The sequence below is a fragment of the Telopea speciosissima genome, chromosome 7 (genome assembly GCF_018873765.1).
Source record: "Telopea speciosissima isolate NSW1024214 ecotype Mountain lineage chromosome 7, Tspe_v1, whole genome shotgun sequence".
NCBI lineage: Eukaryota > Viridiplantae > Streptophyta > Magnoliopsida > Proteales > Proteaceae > Telopea > Telopea speciosissima.
The window spans coordinates 18,887,030-18,909,955 of NC_057922.1; the positions used below are offsets into that span (position 1 = coordinate 18,887,030).

Consider the following 22,926-nt stretch of genomic DNA (forward strand, 5'->3'; position numbering starts at 1 on the left):
CTTTTATCCTGCACCGTTTTTATATCTTTTAGGGGTTTAAAATTTGAAATACAGTAAAACTAAGACGTTACAATATAGAAATCAAATATAGCTATAGCTCAGCCCTAAAATCATGATAACTCAACTCAACTCAGCTTTATCCCAAATAAATGGGGTTGACTACATGGATCCTATTTCTCCAATCTCTTCTATTCAAAGCCATTCAAGATTCCAATCCTAAGCTGTACATGTCCTTCCTCACCGCTTCTTCTATGGTTATTTTAGGCCTACCCCTAGCTCTTTTAGCTCTTTCAATTTGTAATAAATCACTTCTCCGTATTGTAGCACTCAAAGTTCTCCGCTGCACATGTCCATGCCACCTCAGACGAGTTTTTCGCAACTTATCATGAATAGGGGCAACACCTAAGTTCGCTCTAATTTGTTCATTCTTTATTTTATCATTTTTGTTTTACTACTCATCCAATGGAACATCCTCATTTCAGCCACATTAAGTTTATGTTATTTTACTGTCCAACATTCAGCTCCATATGTCATTGCTGGTTGTATAACCGTTCTTTAAAATTTTCCTTTGGGTTTTAAAGAGATACTTTGATCATACAACACTCTGAATGCACCTCTTCATTTCATCCACCCTATTCTAATTCTAAAATCATGATAATTGGAATAAAAAAAAAAACGAATACTTCCTTGATTGTTTATTGCTTGTCTTGATGAATATTGAGTGGTCATTGATTTATTGGTGGATGTTCTGTCTCCTCTTTGGTTGAGTAGATTAAATATTAACATAATTTAGTCAGGATATTGGTAAACAACAAGTACAGTCATTATTCACATCCTAAAAGGTCCTAAACAAAACCCTGTTTTATGCATGCCTTGACCAATAAGACCTTGCTAAGGTCGCCTCTAGGTGCCTATGCTCGAAGGCTCCTTCCTAGCATCTTGGTTTGACTTGGTGCTTTGACAACTAAGTCCGTGATTTATGGTTTTCCTACATAGTTTTCAAGGCGTCGCCTAGGCGTCCAAGCGGCTTTGTTTGATTAACACCTTGGTCGCCTTGCTGGTGTTGCCTTACTTTTTGCAACCCCCCCCCCCCTCTTGACCGCCTTGGTTTGCCTAGGCGCCTTGAGAATATGGTTTCCTAGTCCTAAACAACCTTCGAATATAAAAGAAACTACCTTAGGTGCTCTGCATCAAGTAAAACTTCTAAAGATTTCAAATCTCACAATTTGATACCTGACCATCATTTTGGCCATTACTTTCCTTAAATAACTTCAATTCATAAGATTTATCATTGAAAAGGCAATTAAACAGTGTTTGGATGACACTAACTGTGCAGAACAGGTAATGTGTGACACATGAAAATTAGGATAATGAAAAGCGATGAAAATACCACTTGCACTTCCCTATAATTAGTAACTTAAATATGTGAGACTTTCAAACCGACTAATTTCACCCTAATGAGCTGAAAGCATAGTTCTAAATCTCGCTGAGATCTCAAATATTTCGAGAATCTCGAGCTCCTTTAGACGAGATTACATACAAAAACTTAAAACCTGCAGTGTTTCAAAAATTTTGGTCGAAATTTCAGCAAAATCTAAAAAATCTTGATGAAGTCTCGAGTCTCTCGAAAATCTCGGATATCTCGACCTGGTTGAGAAGAAACTACTCTTGTTTCTTCTTGAAGACTATGATGTGGTATTCATATGTCATGCGGATGGAAGACAATGCACGTTGGTTCAATCAGACCATGAGTGAACTTGATCCTGCACATCGTAGTTCATATCAATAGACAGTCACAGACTCACAATATTGTATTGTTGGGACATGGAAGACTATGGTGTCTATGACATATGTATTGTTCATTGTACTTGGCTGTCTAGTTAATATGCATTGTTCAGTGTACTTTGTTGTTTTTATTTAAAGTCCTTAACTATTTCTTTAATAATTATTCTATATTATGTGTCTTCATCCATTATTGCATAATTTACTTGTTTTATTTGCCCATTATGTCTCATAGCACTCAAACAATGTGTATAAACAAATATTACATAAGGATTTGACGTTTACTGTCAACCAAGGATGCAAATCCAAAGCAAAAAATTGGGTGCTTTTTTTATGATTTGAAGATTTAAATATGTTTATTAAGCCTAAAACAAGCTTCTCTTAAAGTTTTGGAGCCAACTATGCCCATTTGCCCACCGAAACAAAAAAAAAGCATTATCTCACCCCGAGATCTCGAGATCTCGACCTGGTCGAGACACCTCCTTGAGACGAGTTTTTGAACCTTGGCTGAAAGGACCTTCTGAGAATGGAAGGAAAATTTGGAAATCATGCAATCCATGTAACTACATTTGGGCATTTCGTAGGGCACCAATAATACCAAAGAGGAAAAGGCATGTGGTCTTCCAGTATCAGCTTTTTCTTGGGCTGGTCGATTATTGGATTAGGAAATTGGATGCCCTTGCAAGTTGCATTGCAATAGCTCGTATTGCTATTCTTTAGGCAGATGTATGTAAGTGTAACTATGCCCAAAATATGCATGGCTGGGCTCAACTTGGTTTGGGTTGTAACATTGTACAAGGCCTCAACTGAGCTACAACCTAATCTTGGTTTGGGCTTCTGATTTTCTAGCCCAAGGTTAACCCTGCATCTGATAAAGGTGAGCTTTGCCAGAGTAGGTTTTGGTTATGCAGATAATTGTTCATTCTAGCTGAATTTGCTACTGCTTACTGCAATATTGTGTCATGTTGAGGTACCCTCTTCCACACGTTACTTCTGCCTCCCTTTTCTGTTTCTGAGAACACTTTGTTTTTTGTGGCAGTCTCTTCCTTCATCTACTGCTGAACTCCAACGGACAGAATGTTTAAGATCTCTTAGAGAGATTGCCATTCCACTAGCCGAGAGACCAGCTCGTGGTGACTTAACTGGGGAAGTATGCCATTGGGCAGATGGCTATCACATCAATGTTAAGTTATATGAGAAGTTGCTCTTCAGTGTCTTTGACGTTTTGGATGAAGGAAAGCTTACAGAGGTTGGTCTAACCGCAGATGTTTGTTTATATAGATATATGTATGTATAAAAGTTATATTCGTATTGTGAATCCCAAAAAAATTCTTTACATGGATTTTATGCAACCAGCAGAGGGACCTTGAAAAGCGGCCTGCTACACAAATTCAATCAACCACCCACCGGTTGTATATATCCTGATTATCCCATACTCCGCAGGTATTGTGTCCCTTAAATCTGGGACTACAGACAACCAAAAAAAAATCATTTTCTTTGCTCTTCTGATCACCATCACCACAAAATAAATCATTCTCCAAATACTCTAGCTCTTCCTTCAACTGGCAGCCTTCTCTCCCAAAACCATGCAATGCCCATCACAGCGAATGCTGGTTTTTCTTTTCTTGGAAGTGTGCTTATATATCTTAATCCTCTGTCTGTACCAGTTAATTCTTGTTTTTCTTTCTAACCAGGAAGTGGAAGAAATTCTTGAGCTTCTAAAATCAACCTGGCGCATATTGGGAATAACAGAAACCATTCACTATACCTGCTATGCCTGGGTACTGTTTCGTCAGGTATAATGTACTTAACTAATTGCTTCTGTGTTGAAGTGCTATACATTTAATTATGCATTAATGTGATGACTTTGTAATTTTTTTTACTTATTAAGAGTTTTACATCTGGCATGTTTCTTCCTCCCCTTAGTTCATTAGCAAATTATTTTGCTCACCCAATAGAATAGATCTCTTTTGTTTTTCTCTTCGTTTCTCTCGTCTTTGAATTCTTACCTGTTTTGAGGATTGTGATGAGCAAGAAGAATCAACCCTCAATTAATCTTTCCCTTCATCGTCCTTCATTTGCAAACTTTTCTCTCCATAAAACCCTACATCCGTGGTCCCATTCTTTACCTTCCATTAAACCAGAATCGATCTTGACAGCAGTCATCTTTGTCTGCACCAAGTTGGTATCAGAGCTAGCCTGGTCAGAAAATTAACCCTCAATCAATGGAAGAAATTTCTGCTACTATGAAGCAAGTTCTTGAATCCATGCAAACCATGTCAACTCGAGTATTAGCCATAGAATAGCGGCAACTCCAGCAGCAGGTGAACATCGTGCGTACAGAAGTAAGACTAACTTGGAGCAAATTTATGGCACAACATTGAGTATGATGCCACTATCTTATGTACAGCCGCAACAAGACACCCCTAGTCCTCATGTACGGACTGAAGACTCGACCGAAGAAGTCCTTATTAGCGAAAATCGGGATGAAGTCAAGAATGATGAAACCATTGTTGCAAAATTCAGCCATGTTAGTGAACCCGAGGTCGAACAAGTCAGCCCCGAACTTGCCCCAGTCATCATTGAAGATCCTGTGATTGGTCTTCCTCTTGAAGTGGTTGATCCTACCAGTCAAATTTGTGTTGATAGTATTCTTGAGAAATTGCCTGTCAATGATATCCTACAACTTCCAGAGGCTGAAACTGAAGGTGACACTTTAATCCCATCGAAAATATGTGACATTTGTGGAAGTGCAGCGTGGAATGAATTGATTTTTCCTTGTAGCAAGTACAACCAGGGGACATAACACATTTATTGTATGCACCCGACTTTTGTTGACCCTCCACCGGAAGATTGGATATGTAAAAGATGCCAGCCCCGAATTAATGAGAACCACATGCTTGTCCTTCCTGAGCTTACTGAAACTCGTCCCTTTTAAGAAGGCAAGAGTTGATGCAGGGCATCAGCAGCCCCTGCCAGGCCCAGTCCAAGCCTCCTTGGCCCCCTGACTAAGCCTGCAGCCCAGGTTCCAAACCAGCCCGGTTCTGTCCAGCCTGGACAGAAGTTTTATGACTTTTCATTTTAGTCTTGTGACTTTTCATTGCTCTAGGTAGATTTATTATTCTTGTTTGTAGTTCCTATGTATGAGAATTAGTTTCTAGTTTTTTGGGGGATTGTTTCTATGTATGGGGGATTGTTTCTAGGTGTGGGAACTCTACTTAGCTTGGGAAGAACCGGTCATATGGTCGGTGATCCCTGGGTCGATAATCCAAGGAACGGATTCCTCAGAGGCATAATTGCCATCGACAGAGATACCTGAATGGACAAAGTTTGTGTCAGAGGTCATTAGCAGGGAGACAGCTGAGGCTGCAGAGGGTGAAGGAGATGTCTCGAACTTGGTCATCAGACGACAGAGAGTCAGCATCTCCTCTTGAGATAGAGACACTCCTGTGGGAGCAATCTCAAAGGTCTCGGTATGATGTGCCTGAGCTGATCCCAAACCATGGCCACATCCAGGACCATGACCATTAGAAGAACGGCCATGAAGCTTCCAACAAAATTCCTTGGTATCACGCTCTTTCCCACAATGATCGCATTTCATTGTTCCCTGTCTGAAACAGGGTGATCACTAGAACCACTAGATAAACCTCCACGAGATGAAGATCCTGAACTTGAAAAAAGTGCAGATCGATCCTAGGAAACAGGTTGCAATGTAGCAGTACGACGACTATCCTCTGATTGAACCATAGAATATGCTGCTCCAGTGTAGGAAAGGGACCACAATTCGGAACATGAGCCCAAATCTGATCAAACCTGACGTTGCGGCCAGCCAAAAAATATACACCCGGAGCTTGTCTTCCTGTTTCTCGAAGTTTGTGGCATTGGTGGAACAAGTAGCAGAAAAATCATCATAATAATCTAGTTCCTGCCACATACTTCTCAATAAGGAATACTACTGGGAAAGCGTCATCTCTTTCTGTTTAGTTTCATGGATCTTCTTGTGCAGCTCATACACCTGACCATCATTGCCGACCTGAGAATAGGTATCCTTGGCAGCAGAATCCAGCAAAAGGTAACCCTGGACAATGTTAGGATTAATGGAGTTGATGAGAAAAGACATGAAAAGGGAGTTGTCTGAACTCCATTTCCTCTGAGATGGACCAGCAGCAGTAGGCTTCTCAGATTCCTCGGTAAGATAACCAGAATAACCATTGGAATCAATAGAAAGGAAGCAGTCACATCAAATAATTGCTCCCATCAAGTTTGATGGAGCTGATAGGGAACAAATGACAGACACAATCGCAGACTCCGTCCTGGACAGTTGATGCAATGATAATGTCTAACATAAGTACATAACTACTGGTCAGAAAGAATCACAACCAAAAGGCTCTAACCATGGTTTAAAGTATCGACCGATACGAAACGATACGATACGGACCAATACGTATCGGTATTGGTCGATACCGATACGATACATACTGATACGTATCTTTTTTTTTAGAAACTAGTACGTCTCGATTGGTATCGTATTGTATCGGCCAATACAGACCGATACGATACGATACCGACCGATTCATATCGATACGTCCAGTAAAGGATTCTATGGGTGGTTTAATACGTATCGATATGTATTGATACGTATTGGCCGATACAGCTCGATACATACCGATACGTACCGATACATTCCAATACATTCCATAAAAAAGCCATTTTCACTCATAGACTCTATACAACTCCTATTCGAACGGAAAGATGAAGGAAAACTCTCAAGCAAGAGACTAAAATCTTGCATTTAATCTTGGTTTTTCACACTTTTGGACTCAAAACTGAATCAAGGAGTGCTACAACATCATCCTTTGCATCATCCAATATTCTTCATGGCTATAGATGATTACAACATCTAAGAAACCTCATCTTTTAAAACAATTTCAATTTAGTGCACTTGTTTAGTTATACATTATTATCCATTTTAGTGTTTATGCATGACATCTGTTGTATATTGCTTATTTATATTGTTTTTTGTTCCAAAAGTGAATTTCCATGTGTAGCTTGACCATTTCTATGCATATCTGTTGTGGTCGATACGTATCTCCGATACGATACGTCTCTTAAAATCACCCGGCCGATACGATACCCGATACCGATACTTTAAACCTTGGCTCTAACAACAATATAGCAAAGCCGAAATCTTCAAAACACGAATAGATTCCGGAGCAACATCACATAAATTACTAATCTTGGAAAGAAGATTTGAGATCTCTTCAACACTGTAATTATCCATTAAATATTAAATAAAGTAATTAATTAATACTTTCCCTATTAGATTCTGCTTTTTCACCAAGCAAAGGACTCTGAGATAAATAGATAAAGCCAATCAAGAGATAAACAGATAGATCAAATCAGGAGAGAGAGTGACAGACTCTCACAGGGATTCTTCCCATCTGGGTTTTGGAAACCCATCTATAAATAGGACCCAAAACACAGGAGGGGAGGCAGGCTTCCACGTTTTTCACAGCTATCCCCTCCCACAGTTTTGGCTTCCCCTCTCTATCTCTTGTGATTTCTTCTTCTTGCTCTCTAGTTTTGAGAGCTAGGGTTTTAGAAACCCAAATCTGGTTGGAGATATATTTGGATTGGCTTGGAGAACCTTGGTAGCACCATTGAAGGTTCAGATCTGTCTGCTTGGAGTGCTTCTTGGAGGAAGAACCACTGTCTATTGGAGGAGCAACACTTGAGGCTCACCAGGTTAGCAGTTCCTTATTAATTCCTTCAGTTATTTAATTATTAATATTTATGGGATGCGAAAGAAACTCGAATAGACTTATTTCCGCTATGCATTTGAGTATGGGATGGATCCCTCTTACCATGTGATGGATTAGAGATGAATTTCTCCATCCCTATTGTGATGAAAAATTTTATGGGACACAATAGGGAAGGAGAAACCCTAATAGGGATGCACCAGGGTTCCTATAGGCAACCATGGGAAACCCTAAAAATTAAATGGGGCACCAATGGGACACCATGGGATAACCCAGGGGTGCAAAACCCTAATTGGTTTATAATTGGTTTCCCTAGGGAGCCATGGTTTGATCCCTGGACCGTAGTTTGATCAACAGTAACGACCCTCAACATCGCATCCACACGTCTAATAAGAGATAAGGACACTTTTTTGAAAATCTGAAACCCAAAAAAGTACAGAAATGCCCCCAAATAACCCCAAACGACCCGCCTGGTCTGGTCGGGATAAAAAATGAACATATGTTGAAATAGGTATCGATTCGAAGGTCACGACCATCAACATCGCATCCACACGTCTAATAAGAGATAAAGACACTTTTTAGAAAATCTCAAACCCAAAAAAGTACAGAAATGCCTCCAAATAACCCCAAACGACCCACCCTATCACGCCCCTATCCCGATGTAATAAATATTGCCACATAGGGGTATGACGGGGACAACCACACATCTTCCCAACACCTACCACGTTCGCAGATACAGTGTCCCGAGCCACAGTCCACCCTGTCATCACATCTTGATAACAGAAAGGAACGTATAAGAAGGAATAAACCGTTCCAGATACAGAGTTAGCGGAAGCGAAATTAAATTAAATCATGTGAAATTATAGAGCATCGGTTCTCTAATGATAACACATATTACAATTCTAACATAATTAACCATTCATTACTCTCCCTATACATAGACATACAATTTAGGAACCAAAAAAGGGGCCCTCGGAGGGAAAAAAAAGTCACCACCGAGAGAGAGAGAGGGTAATTGCTCACATACATGCATTCTTCAGATTTCGAGGTTGAAAGGTTTAATTGAAAACTACTAGGCCAGAGCACCTGATGGTAATTCTCTCTAGAAATTCTACAAATTTCTGACTGTCTTGGGAATTTCAGTTTCTCTTTACAGCCATGTATGCTTCTAACTGTCCCACTGAGAGAGCTTCTCTTTGTTGTATTGCCACTCCTGTTGGGTCCCTTCCCTAGGGAATAGGTGGTGACTTCAATGTGATTCTATGGCCGTAAAAAGCAAGGTGGTGACCAGTTGGATGGGTCTTTAGTTATAGCCTTCAATGAATGTATTGAGGACATTGGTGTGAATGACTTGAGATGGTCTGGCTTTAAATTCACTTGGCACAATAGAAGAAGTGGGGAGTCTCGAATTTCCTGCAAGTCGGACAGGGTCCTAGTTAATGAAGCTTGGCTCTCCTCCTTCTATTCCTCCCATGCCTCCTTTGATTCCCTAGGTGTCTCTGACCATTGCTCCATCTCCTTGCCTATCCAGCCTTGTATCTCCTTCGTCCAAAAACCATTTAAATACTATGATATGTGATCTTCCCACCCAGCCTTCGTCTCCGCTGTCCAAGAAGCCATTTAAATTTCAATTTGCTCTTTTTGAAATTTGTAGAATTGTTCTCCTTCCCCCCTCCCCCCAAAGGAAAACTTCCTGGATCCACCCCTTGCAGCCTGATGCCAAATCTTCCCTTCTGTATATTCTTAATGGGAAAAGGTTCTCTGAGCAAGTAGGGTGGGATGGAATCTCCCATGCCCCCTACTCCTTCACCTTATTGACTGTCAGATCCCTTTTTCTGCATCTTTATCGTTCAACCCATCCGCTATTGCAATCCTATTCTGTCCACTGTTGCTGCTCCCCCTCTCCTTCTCTCTCTCTCTGTTCGTCTCTGATCTCCCCTCCTCTCTCTCTCTCTCTCTCTCCCCCCCTACGCCCTCACCTTATTGACTGTCAGATTTCTTTTCCTGCATCTTAATCGTTCAACCCATCCACTATTGCAATCCTATTCTCTCCACTGTTGCTGCACTCCCTCTCTCTCTCTCTCCCCCCAACTCCCTCACTTAGCATCCCTTGCTCCCCCTAAGCTGCATTGAGTGACCTAAACGGAGATCATGTCCGTTCGATACTTTTCACATTCTGATTACGGTGAGAGTAAATACGGCTACTCTCTTATGTGGCTCAGCCTCACTGGAACAACACGGCTTCTTCAGAAAGATCAGAGATATGCATCATTCTGTTCTTCAGGAATCTCATCGTTCCTCTCTCAAATGGGTTTCTCCCGACTCTCCAATAGGCTTTCAAGATTGGTAGAATTAGAATTTCGTGCTTGTCTTTCATCAGGGAAGACCATGATGGCCTCTAAAAATGTTTTTATGCTAGGGAAAGGGTGCCACCCACTAGGGATATGATAGGGAATAGCAGTGAAGAGGAAGAAAATTGTGAGTGGTTAACTGCCTCTGTTGAATGGAATGGACAAAAGGAGGCTGAGTTTAATCAAATGATGATGAAAATAATGGAGAGCAAACCTGCAAGATACCACAACATGGCAACTGGACCAGAGTTTCCCACCGTACAGATGGGTGACTTCTCTGATCACTACAATTAGAACCAGAATGAGAAGCCGAGATGCGAGAATGTTGGGAAGCAAGCAGAGAAAGAAGCACTAGTCAAAGTGATGCAAGAAGTCCTTGACCAAAGGAAAGCCACAATGGCCTCTAAAAATGTTTGTGCTACAGTGCAAACAGATTCCCCGGTTAATCTTAGACAATCACGAAAGAATTCATCTCCATCTATGCAACCCAAACAGGAAACCTTCAAACTTGCCATTTTAAGAAAAATCTTGCCTATTGCCTCATCTCCGCCTGCAACACGTAAGTCATGGCCATCCACACAATCCATGTAAGCCGGTAGGATAACATCAACAAAGGCTGCTTATGTGATCTCCTCAGCTGGCACTACACCAGCTTGTCAGAAGCCCCAACCAACATCATCATTTAATCAGCCAATCCCCAAAGTGGAAAGATCTCTTTAATAACAGAAATTGTAAAAGGAAACAGGACAGAGAATAAGTGCAGCTCTTCAGGGAAGTTTGTGCTTCTCCTCCTTGAGGTTTAGGTTCCTGTAGATTGATGATCCTTGGTGACTTAGTTCTAACTCTTCCTTGGAGACTGACACTGAGATCTCAATGATCAATGGAAGACACTGAAGAGTGGGGGGGGGGGGGGGCAGTGCGGTGGACAGAGATGCAGGGAGGGTGAGACAGTGGGGGAGAGAGGGGAGATGCAGTGGCGAGGGTGAGAGAGATTAGGTGCAGAAGCAGTGGAGAGAGTGGGGTTGCAACAGCAGATAGGTTGGACGGCTGGGATGCAAAGAGGGAATCCGACGAGAAATTTTTCCCATTCTTAATATGCATTTTGTTTATGCCCTTTGCTTTTATTTAATCATTTGGTTTGCTGCTGATGTCCTCTTACTAAATTAATTTTGGACATTCAGTTTGTTGTTATAGGTGAACAAGGGCTTCTGCAACATGTCATTGGGCAATTGAAGAAAATACCGTTAAAGGAACAACGGGGTCCACAAGAAAGATTACACTTGAAAAGCCTTCGTTCTAAAGTTGAAGGTGAAGGAGGGTTTCGAGAATGGACATTTTTACAGTCCTTTTTATTACCAATTCAGAAATGGGCTGATAAACAGCTGGAGGATTATCATCTGCACTTTGCTGAGGTTTGAAAAAATATCTTAGGAGCACTGAATTTATTTTGTTTGAATTTGGTTAAATGGTGCCTGTCTTGGATCTCCGAGCATTGATGAATCTGAAAGTGTGATTGCGAATATGTATGAGCTCTCTCATGGATACAAATGGACATATTGAGATTCATTAATCTAATATTATGTGTAACATGCTACTGTGGGTGAGTGCCCATGAGTATTCTTATTTCATAATTATTATGTACACCTATGGCTCTCATACTATTTTGGTTAGATACTGAATCTTAATATATTGTTGAAAGAGGAGAGTGAATAATGCACAAATATTGTGAGTGTAAGATTTTATCCACTTCAATATGGTTAGTAACTCTTATAGATTCATGTGCCTAATAGATTTTCCTTGTATTTTGATTCCTTTTTGTTTTTGTTTTTTGGTGAATAAAAATTCATTACCAAAGAAGGAAGGAAACAAGAGGGGCCCTAGAAGAAAAGGGGAAGAGGGACAGGCCCAAAGGAAAAAATCTAAAATACAAAATCACGCCCACTGCTAGAATCAATGGGGGAGGTCCCAAGAAGCAACAATAATAAGCCTATTTCTAGGAGAATCAATACATCTAGAGGGAAATTTTAAAAGCTTGCTCCTGACATCAAATATAACAGCGTCCCAAATTTGCTTGAAAAATTTTGAACTAGAGGTCTGTCCATCTTCTGAAATTGTGCTCCATCCAGATATGGTGATTGGTGAATAACGACTCCAAAAGCAAGCTTACCTATTCGATCACAAACAAAAGAACCACCAAAGGACATGTCTACCCATATCCATTCACGCTGAAATGGCAAAATTCTTCTTCTCTGGGGTCAACATATAGCAAAGGGCATAAACAAAATGCATATTAAGGAGAAGGGGGAGTTGAAAACAAGATGGTCGACATCTTCAATTTGCAAGGAGGCCATTCCAAATCCTTAAGGAGAAGGGGGAGTTGAAAAAAAGATGGTCGACATCTTCAATTGCATTTCAACGTAGACAACAATAAGGAGGAACAGAGATGTGCCCGTGGATGAGGAAGTCCTGCGTAGGGAGGCAGTAAGAGAGGACCCGCCATAATGTGAAACTGTGGTGAGGGATATGGGAGGAGAACCAAACCAAGTTACACCATGGCACAATCGGACCGTTAGATTGAAGGAGATCCCAAACTGATCTAGCTGAAAACAGACCCGAGGGGGAGGCTGACCCAGAAACCATATCTCCCCTCCCTACAGGCCTTCTGGGGATACTTGACAGAGAAGACCAAATAGAGGCCAGCTGGGGAGAGGGGGATGTAGGAGGAGCCCAATCATCATGCTGGATAATGTCAGAGACCTTGGCCATTCTGGTTGAGCCCAGACTGTATATAGCTCTATCACCCACTACATGGACGAGCCATTCTGGTTGATTCCTTTCGATATGGGAATTTAATAGAAGTATGGAAAAAAATTAGCCCTCAGCCTGCAAAGCCCTACCTCCACATTCTGAGTCTTCAATTTGCCTTTTACAAGCTGGATCTTGTTTGCTTATTTTGTTATGCTTTAAGAATATTCCTCCAAATAGGATTTCTAAGGATACTGTGGATATGTTGACAGACTACATCTGAGAAGAGGGAAGAAGAGAAACTCAGTTAGAGAATTTAACAATATATAATTGTATTCTCTAGTTCCTGTTTTGCCTTGGAATACTGCAGTTGTGAGTTGGCTGCAATGTTTGGAGTAATTGACTATCACTTCTTGGGTTTCGTTGGATTTCTTAAAAAATCATGAAACACTTTTTGTCCCACAAAGATTTTGAAGCTTGACAAATCTCACCTTTTAAGGATAATTTATTATTGCATAGTCTAGGCCTTGTGCCAAGTATGACTTCGGATAGAGCCTATTGGTGGGCCAGGATCCATGTAGCAGACCCCATCTAGCTGAGATTTTCCAGACTTGCTGGGTTGTGCCTCTTTCCTCTCACTTTCCTCTCACTTTCATCTTTCATTTCCCTTTTTATTTACAACCATTCATTTGTCATTTTCCATTTCTCATTTCTCATCTCCTTTCCCATCCATCTTTTCCCATCTCTTCATTCCCCTTTTTTTTCGTTTAGACCTCAGTTTTACCTACTTTGTTTTTTATGGATCCATGTAGCCGACCCCATTAAGTTTGGATAAGGCTGAGTTTGTTGTTATTAACTACCAAAAAAACTTTTTTTTTTTTTTTCCAATTTTCCTTAATTACCATTCATAGATTTTGTTGTTAACAGGAGAGAATTAGAGCTCAATGCTTCGATGCATTAATGAACACCCAAGCCCCTTTATTTCATATAAAAGAAGGATGAGACAAATTACATAATTAACCCCACACCACCGACTCGATTAATTAGAGTCGGTTGGATAGAGAAAAATACAAAAATAACCCTATGGTCCAATATTCTAACACTCCCCCTCTTGGAGCATAAATACCAAACATGCCCAACTTGACTAAAATAGGATGAAAGACTTTTCCACTTAACCCACCCTTAGTGAATACATCAGCTACTTGATCAGAAGACTTCACAAAGGGAAACCGGATCAGTCCTAGCTTTTCCTTGATAAAATGCCTATCAACCTCCACATGCTTGGTACGATCATTCTGAACAGGATTGTGAGCAATGCTAATAGCAGCCTTGTTGTTACAATACATCATTGGAAGACGGACAGGAGCACCTTGATCTTGTAATAAACCTCTAAGCCATAGCAACTCACATATGTCTTGTGCCATAGCATGGAATTCTGCTTCAGCACTAGACCTTGCCACTACATTCTGTTTTTTTGCTGCTCCAAGTGATAAGATTTCCATCTACAAAGGAGCAATAACCAGAGATGGACTTTCTATCGGAAGAACCAGCCCAATCAACATCGGTATACGTTTCCACTCTGAGATGACCATGAGGAGATAAAAGAATTCATTTTCCCGGAGCTGACTTCATGTAGCGAAGAATATGAAGAACAACATCCATATAAGAGGAATAAGGTTCATGCATAAACTGACTGACTTACCAAACTCACGACAATAGCTATGTCCGGCCGTATATGAGAAAGATAGATAAGTTTTCCCACCAGCCGCTGATAGCGGCCTTTGTCAATTGGTTCACCCTCATTTTCCTTGAGCCGCGTAGTAACCTCCATAGGTGTATCAGAAGGATGACATCCTAACAACCTAGTCTCAGATAATAGATCTAGGATATACTTCCTTTGAGAGAGAAAGACGCCCTTTGAAGATCGAGCAACCTCTATCCCTAGAAAGTATTTCAACTTTCCCAGATCCTTTATTTCAAATTCATGGCCAAGGAAAGTCTTTAACTTGTTGATCTCATCACCATCATTCCTAGTCACCACAATATCATCAACATAGACTATGAGAATGGTGACTTTATCACGAATCCATTTTATAAACATAGTATGGTCAGCATTACTCTGCTTATATCCCACAAAAACCATAGCCTTGTGAAATCTTCCAAACCAAGCACGAGGTGACTGCTTCAACCCATACAGAGCACGCTTCAATTTGCAAACCTTGCTGCTAGTTTTGTCACATGAGAAAATAGGTGGAATATTCATGTATACCTCCTCTTTAAGCTCTCCATGGAGGTAGGCATTCTTCACATCCAACTGTTGTAAATCCCACCCCAGATTTACTGCACAACATAATAGCAATCAGACAGTGTTTACTTTTGCAACAGGTGCAAAGGTCTCCTGATAGTTGATCCCATATGTCTGAGTAAACCCCTTTGCTACAAGCTATTCCTTATATCAATCCATGGTCCATCTACCTTCTGTTTGACCACAAACACCCATTTTCATCCAACTGGTCTTTTTCCTGGAGGAAGAACCACAAGATCCTATGTATCATTTTTTTAAGGCTCTCATTTCTTCCATCATTGCTGCCTTCAACTTTCCATCTGTAAGAGCTTCCTGCCAATTCTGGGGAATACGAACAGAAGAAAAAGAAGAAACAAATGCACGGAAGGATGGAGAAAGGGAATTATAAGAGGCAACATGAGATATAGGATGCTGAGTACAAGTCCTAGTACCTTTGCGAAGAGCAATAGGTAACTCAGGAGAAGGGGTCTTACCTGGAGTGAAAGGATGATCCGGATCCAGAGTCGGCAACTGGATGGGTACTGGTGTTGCAGTGGATGGAAGCTGCTTGTTGTTGGAACATCCTCTCTGATAGGTTTTGAGATTGGAGCCATTAATTCTCCTATGAAACTCACCAATGGTTTTTTGGACTGGAGTGAACTCCCCCTGAACAGGAACTTCATCATTACCAGTATCTAAGGTCTCCCCCTTTGTAGGATCCTCTCCGGTAGAAGGATTGTAAGAAACAAGAGGAGTGGGTTTAGGCTGGTTATACACAAGTGCCTCAAAAGGAACCTCAAGGGTCAACACATCTACACTGGAACTCTCCCCCTGAAGAGGTGTAGTAGGATAATAGGAAAGGGCTTCATGGAAAATGACGTCTAGACTCACCAGAGTACAATGGGTGGGTGGATAATAACATTTGTAACCCTTCTGGGAGGGAGAATAACCTAAGAAAATGCAGCGAAGGCCACGGGGCTTAAGTTTACCAGGGGACCTAGTATTCCGAGCATAACAAACACAACCAAAAACTTTAGGGGGAACCACAAAGGAGGAGGAGCCATGTAAAAGGTCAGCTGGGGTACGACTGTACGAGAGTCAAGAACCCGAGTAGGCAGCCTATTAATGAGGTAGGTTGCAATAAGAACATCATCCCCCCAATATTGGAGGGGGGGGGGGGAGAACATTTCGGGCAAACATAAGAGCCCGAGCCACCTCCAATAGGTGGCGGTTTTTTCTTTCAGCTACTCCATTCTGGGCAGGTATATCAACACAACTGGTTTGGTGTAGTATCCCATGGCAGCAAGGTGTTTTTGGAACTAACCTTCCATATACTCTTTGCCATTGTCACTCCTCAAAATTTTGAGAATGACATTGAATTGGTTCTAAACCAACTTATGAAAATGCTGAAAACACAAGAAAACATCACTTTTGTTGTGCATTAAATACACCCATGTACTCCTAGAGTAACAGTCAATGAAGGAAGCAAACTAACGATGTCCAGAAAGGGAAGGTTTACGACTAGGACCCCACACATTAGTATGAACCATATTATGAAGGGAAATACCTCTTTTATTAGAAATAGAATAAGTTGAACTTGTCTGTTTGGCCAGAACACAAGCCTCACAAAAAAAGTCATCCCTATGACGTTCCTTAACTAATGCTGGAAATAAATGGGATAAAGTTCCTAAAGGGGGGTAACCTAATCGATTATGCCATTGTTGAAGTTTAGAGGAGACCAATGAATTCTGATGAATGTTAGATGGTGGCTTGGGTGGAGGGGGACAATCATCATCAAGCAGATACAATCCACCATGTACTTTACCACATCCAATCATCGCCCCCGTTGCTAGATCCTGAAAAACACAGTGGGAAGGAAAAAAAGTCACTTTACAATTCAAGTCGCTACTAAGAAATGGAAAGAAGATTAGTAATGAAATTAGGTATATATAAAACAATGGATCAAGTGATAGCAGGAGAGTAACTGATAGAGCCTTTTGCCAAAGACAGAGGAGAGGGAACCATCAGCTACCCAAACTTTGTCTTTCCCAGAAGTGGGAGAATATCGATGAAAGAGGCTGGAGGATGTAGTCATATGATCAGTCGCACCGGAGTCTATGATCTAAGGGGTGGAGACTACCGATGCACAATGACCAGCAAACGAAATACCTGAATGGGCAAAATTGGAACCTGAAGTAGTGGAAGGATTGGCAGGAATCATTGTAGTAGATGCAGTAGAAGCCTGTAACATACGACGGAATGCCTGAAGTTCCTCCTGGGAGAGACCAATGTAAGTAGGAGGAGCTATGGTAACAGTCTCAGTATGATTGGCTTTGTTATTGGACTTCCCATGAGCAGCACGCTTAGCCTCAAAATCAGCCGGTTTACCATGAAGCTTCCAATAAGTGGCTTTGGTGTGATAGGGTTTGTGACAGTGTTCACACTATACAATCCCTTTAGAAGAATCACTAGGAGTAGCAGTGGCAGCAGTCTGTAAAGCAGATCGGTCAGTAGTGGGAGTATGTAACATTGCAGCCCTACGATTTTCTTCAGAATGGATCAAGGCATATAACTGCTCCAGTGTAGGAAAAGAAACCCTGCTCAGAACCTGAACTCGAATCTGGTCATATTCAACATTCAATCCAGCCATAAAGTCATAAACTCTGATTTCATCCACATGCTTCCAATAGGCAGCAATGTCAGTTGCAGTAGTGGGCTGATTATCAGAGTAATGATCTAACTGTTGCCATAAACTGCGGAGGGCAGCATAGTACTTAGAGATGGAGAGGTCCTTCTGAGTTGTGCCATGAACCTTTTTGCGAAGTTCATACACTTGGGCATCATTGCCTAGCTGTCCATATGTTTCTTTTGCAACAGAGCATATTTGAGAAGCAGTGTCCAAGAGTTAATAACCACTGGCAAGATCAACTTGTATAGAACCAAGTAAATAGGACATAACCAAGGAATCATTACAGGTCCATTGATCTTGGGCAGGACCAATTTCAGTCGGCTTCTCAGAAGTGCCAGTAATGTGTCCCGTAAGTCCCTACCAGCAATAGCAAGATATGCGGACCTAGACCACATCAAATAATTGGATCCATCCAATTTTATAGTATTAGCAGCAAAAGGAATAACCTCACTACGACCTTGTCCATCAGAACCAGAATTTGCAGTAGAGATGTCAGAACCAGCCATGGTGACTGAAGAAATCGATGCAGATGGAGGTGATAGCAAATCGCACAATCCAGCTGGCAGAACCAAACTAGAGTCGAGTTGTCCTCTTGTGGAGACCAGAATGTCTTCAAAAAACCAGCCCAAAAAATTGAGCCAATAGAGAGATCGACAATAGTCAGGGTTTTGGAAGACCCAAATTGTAGAGAGCTGCCAATGAAGAAAACTAAACCAAATTTATGCAGATAGGGCCAAGAATAGGATCGAGTTCTCCTTTGAGATTGGGAAGATACTCCAAAAATCAGCAGCAACAGCCAGCCAGAAACTCTAGATCGAAATTGTCAGGGTTTTTTCAAAACCCAGTGTATTGAAATCGATGGAGGGATGGAGGCTGCAATTTTGTTGATGAAGATAGAAGCTTGTCCAATGAGTCCCTGCTGGTCTTGATCTTTTAAGAAGGGAGAATTGATCCACAGTGAGTGAAAAGGAATCAGTCCTCAAATTGAAGTCTTCAAAAATCACAGGTAGAAGGGGCACAACTTCTATCGATCTTGTGAAAATTAATTAGGTCATTAATGATGAGGTATTGAGGGGCAGCAACTAGATCCACGGATCACCTCATTAATGCTGCCCTGTAACATTGGAGAGAAACAGAAAGAGAAAAGAGAAGAAGAGAGAGATGGAAGAAGAAAAAAGAAGTGGGAAGAAAAGGGAAGTAGGAAAAAAAAGAAAGAGGGATTTGATCTCACTCAAACTCAAACCTGCTCTGATGTCATGTTAACGGAAGAGAATTAGAGCTCAATGCTTGGATGTACTAATGAACATCTAAGCCCCTTTATTTATAATAAAAGAAGGATGAGAAATTACATAAATAACTCCACACCACCGACTCTATTAATTAGAATTGGTTGGATAGTGAAAATTACAAAAATAACCCCATGGTCCAATATTCTAACATTGTTCAACAACAACAACAAACTCAGCCTTATCCCAACTTAATGGGGTCGACTACATGGATCCAAATAGAACAAAGTAGGGAAGACAGAGTTGTAAAAAAAAATAGTACAATGAAGTAAGCACAACCCAACATGTCAAGAGAAACTCAGCTAAATGGGGTTTGCAACATGCATCCTTGCTCTCCAATAGGCTCTGTCCTGGGTCATATTTGGTACAAGACCTAGGCCATGTATGTCCTTCTTGACCACTTATGGTCATTTTAGGTCTGCCCCTTGCTCTTTTAGCTCCTTCAATCGGAATCATATCACTCCTCCTTGCTAGGGCATCCCTAGGTCTCCGTTGAATATGGTCGTACCACCCTAAACGATTCTCTCGGAACTTGTCATTGATTGGAGCAACTCCCAAATCCGCTCTTGTACGTTCATTCCAAACTTTATCCTTGTTTTTCCACACATCCATCGTAACATCCTCATCTCTGCTACACAAAGCTTATCAATATGACACTTCTTAACTGCCCAACATTCTGCCCCATACATCATGGCCAGTCTTATAACAGTCCTATAGAACTTACCTTTAATCTTTAGTGGAATATGCCGGTCACAAAACACTCCAGACTCACCTCTCCACTTCATCTGACCCACTTTAATTCGTTATGAAACATCATCCATGATATCACCTTCTTTATTTATGATTAACCCCAGATATCTAAACTAGTTACTTTGTGGTATCTCTCTTTCCTCAATTTGCGCCATATCAGTACCCATCATAGTGTGACTAAAATTACACATCATATACTCCGTTTTTGTTCTACTAATCTTAAAGCCTCTTGTTTCCAAGGTTGACCTCCAAAGCTCTAACTTAGAGTTAATGTCTTCTTTTGTCTCATCCACCGAAACAATATCATCGGTGAAGAGCATACACCATGGGACCTCGTCTTGAATGCTCTAGGTTAGTTCTTCCATTATAAGCGCAAAATGCCAAGGACTTAAAGTTGAATCCTGATGTAACCCAATCGTAATTGGGAATTCCTTGCCCTGACCTCCCACAAATCTCACACTAGTAACCATGCCCTCATACATATCCTTAATGACAGCCACATATTTACTTGACACCCCTCTCTTCACTAGTACAGTAGGACATGTTGAATTAGATTTCTAGGGACTCGGTCATAGGCTTTTTCCAGGTCGATAAAGACCATATAGAGATCATTCTTGCTATCTCTATATCTTTCTATGAGCCTCCTCAATAAGTAGACAGCTTTAGTTGTGGATTTAACTGGCATAAAGCCAAATTGGTTCACTGAGATATGAGTCTCTTTTCTCAAATGGGCTTCAATAACCTTCTCCCACAGTTTCATAGTTTGATTCATTAGCTTTATGCTTCTATAGTTATTACAGTTTCATAGTTTTTGTACAACTACATTAGTTCCCTACTCAACTAACAATTTATCCCCCTCCAAAATAGATAATCTTTGTGGATGGAGAGCGTAAATTGTCAATTCTTGGCTCCATATTCCTATTGGGGTTTGCTGATTTTTTTTGTGTGTGTGTGTGTGTGTGGATGGTATTACCGAAAAAAAAGTGTGGATAGTATTTGGGGAAAAATTATTTTGAAGTTAGTTCCATTGCTCTTGCATGGGGACTTCTGAAGGACTGAAACAAGATAATCATTATCGACATTCATGGGTAACTGAACGATATATGATGTTTGGCCGTTTGGGTGGATATTTGCTCGCTAGTTTGTATTGGGCTTTACATGTGAAGGAGTTCAAACTTCAAGGCATGAACCATAATGAGTATTTGGGATGATAACTACCATGTATGATTGTTTTATGTTCATTTTTAAAATTAAATCCCTTCCTTTAATAAGCATGGAGTTTGCACGGATTTTTGAAGATGGAGTTGCTTCTATCAAGATTACAACAATTATGTGTTGAACTCAATGGCCCATTGAGATGAGGGGGTGAATCAGTGTCACTAAAACATTCTTTCCTGGGAATGAGACTATGAATCGCTTTGTGTCGGCGAGCTTTCGACTATTCGACACATCCACACGACCACAACCACAAAACAGACAAACTAACAAAAGTAAACCACGAGCAATTAGACAAGATGTATGTGGTTCGACGGTGTGGCTATGTCCACGGTGCAAATGGCTGCTTGGGCTACAAGTCTACAACTCAAATGTAGGATGGGTGTAATGCACAATACACAGTTTGTGTGACATCCACCATAAGGAACACCAACCCCCAATGCTTGTAGCACCCACTCCCCTATCAAGCATCCAATTGATAGCTACAATATACGAATCAAGGTGGCTTATGCAATTGCCTACAATAAGCCCAAAATATTGAATGTGGCTTTTTATCGAACACCTAGCCTACAGTCTTACTCACATACAAATGAGAAAATGCAAATATAGAAATTACCTACATTGAATGTTGCATCTCCTTCTCTTCTCCCACTTACGAACTTCGTCTCAATACTTGAAAGGCTTCAAATGATGTTCCTTAGCATAAGGAACCTTCCTTGTGTCTTCTTCATAAATCCTAGGTTTGTAGGATATCTCTTCTCCTCCTTTCTTCACAACCCTTGATATCCTTTCAATTGCACATGAAGAATCCTTCTTTTTGTGATGCAAGGTGGCTTAAATGGAAAGCTTGAAGGTAGTCTTCTAGGCTTTCTCTTCTCTTAGACTGTCTACCTTGTCTTTCTCGAGTGGGTAATTTTCTTTGTGATTTTCGTAGGCCAACAACCCTCTTAATATTCTTTAATGACTTAAGAGAAAATGATCACGTGTAGCCGTGCTTGACGTACGATGCAACTTGGTCGACGTCGGGTGCGCATCGACCGGATCTCGCTCAGTGTCGGACAGAGCCTTTTCACCGTCGGATTCCTCAGACATGCGGATCGACCGTAGATGCATACTGTTCAACATATTGTCGGCGTCTAGTGACTGCCGACTGCCCTTTCCCAAACGTCAAAATGTAATGACTGTCGAGTTTCTCAGAAACACCATTCGGTGCGAGGCATTCTCAATTCGACCCTACGTCGACGTCGAGCACCTTGCGATTGGTGTTGACGAACCTTCATTCAACATCAAACGGTGTTTATTTGATGTTGAATCTGCCATGTTGCCGCACTTCTCCAGTTTACTGAAACTTTGTTTCTTCCTCACAGTGGACCACACTTCCTTGCTGACCTTGGCAATCCACTCATTTCTTGAGTGTGTGGTGACCAATTGACTGTGTTGACAACAATGACAACACAATGCTCAATGGATGGACACTTAGCTCAACATTTTGTAAAACCTTTGGGCTTTCTTGTGTTAGCCTTAAGAGCTGGTCCATCAAATTTTGAACTTTCTGACCACCCCAACCAACGAGAAGAGTAAAAGCACACATATCTATGCTTACCCCAGGATGTTGACATTTTCTCACTTAAGAATCTGATTTCTGTCCTTCACCAAATCCTTTGACAAATTTTAAGTGGAAGCTTTTTTGCAAAGAACATAAATGATTTAGTTTCCTTTTGTCTGTCAGATATGCATAATTGTCTTTGAAAATGAGTAATAGTTACTAAACTATATTTATGTCTTAATGTTGGGAAGTCAATATCTGTCCTATAATAGAGAACTGTTATTAGAAAATAAAAATCCACCCTAAAGCAGCAATAGAAGAACCTCCCTAAAGGCTCAAGGGATATACAGTGTACTATATCTTCTCTAACTCTTAGTAAAGCGCGTCCCAGTGCACGAGGCTCCCACTACTGCAGGGTCTGGGAGGGGCAAATGTTCACAGCCTTACCCCTGCTTCGCAAGAGAGGCTGTTTCCAATTTTTGAACCCACAACCAACTTTTTTGCAATAGCGCAATTTAA

The 22,926-nt window shown here is 41.0% G+C and overlaps 1 protein-coding gene across 2 annotated transcripts in view; it reads left to right on the plus strand.

Annotated features, from left to right (window-relative positions):
* LOC122667665 (protein unc-13 homolog) overlaps positions 1–22,926 on the plus strand; it is a 142,199-nt gene that overhangs the window by 20,560 nt on the left and 98,713 nt on the right. For both annotated transcript variants that reach the window (XM_043864037.1, XM_043864038.1), the window contains exons 10-12: positions 2,822–3,031; positions 3,477–3,578; positions 11,074–11,304. In XM_043864037.1, coding sequence (XP_043719972.1) covers positions 2,822–3,031; positions 3,477–3,578; positions 11,074–11,304 — 543 coding nt within the window. The remainder of the gene's footprint in view (positions 1–2,821; positions 3,032–3,476; positions 3,579–11,073; positions 11,305–22,926) is intronic.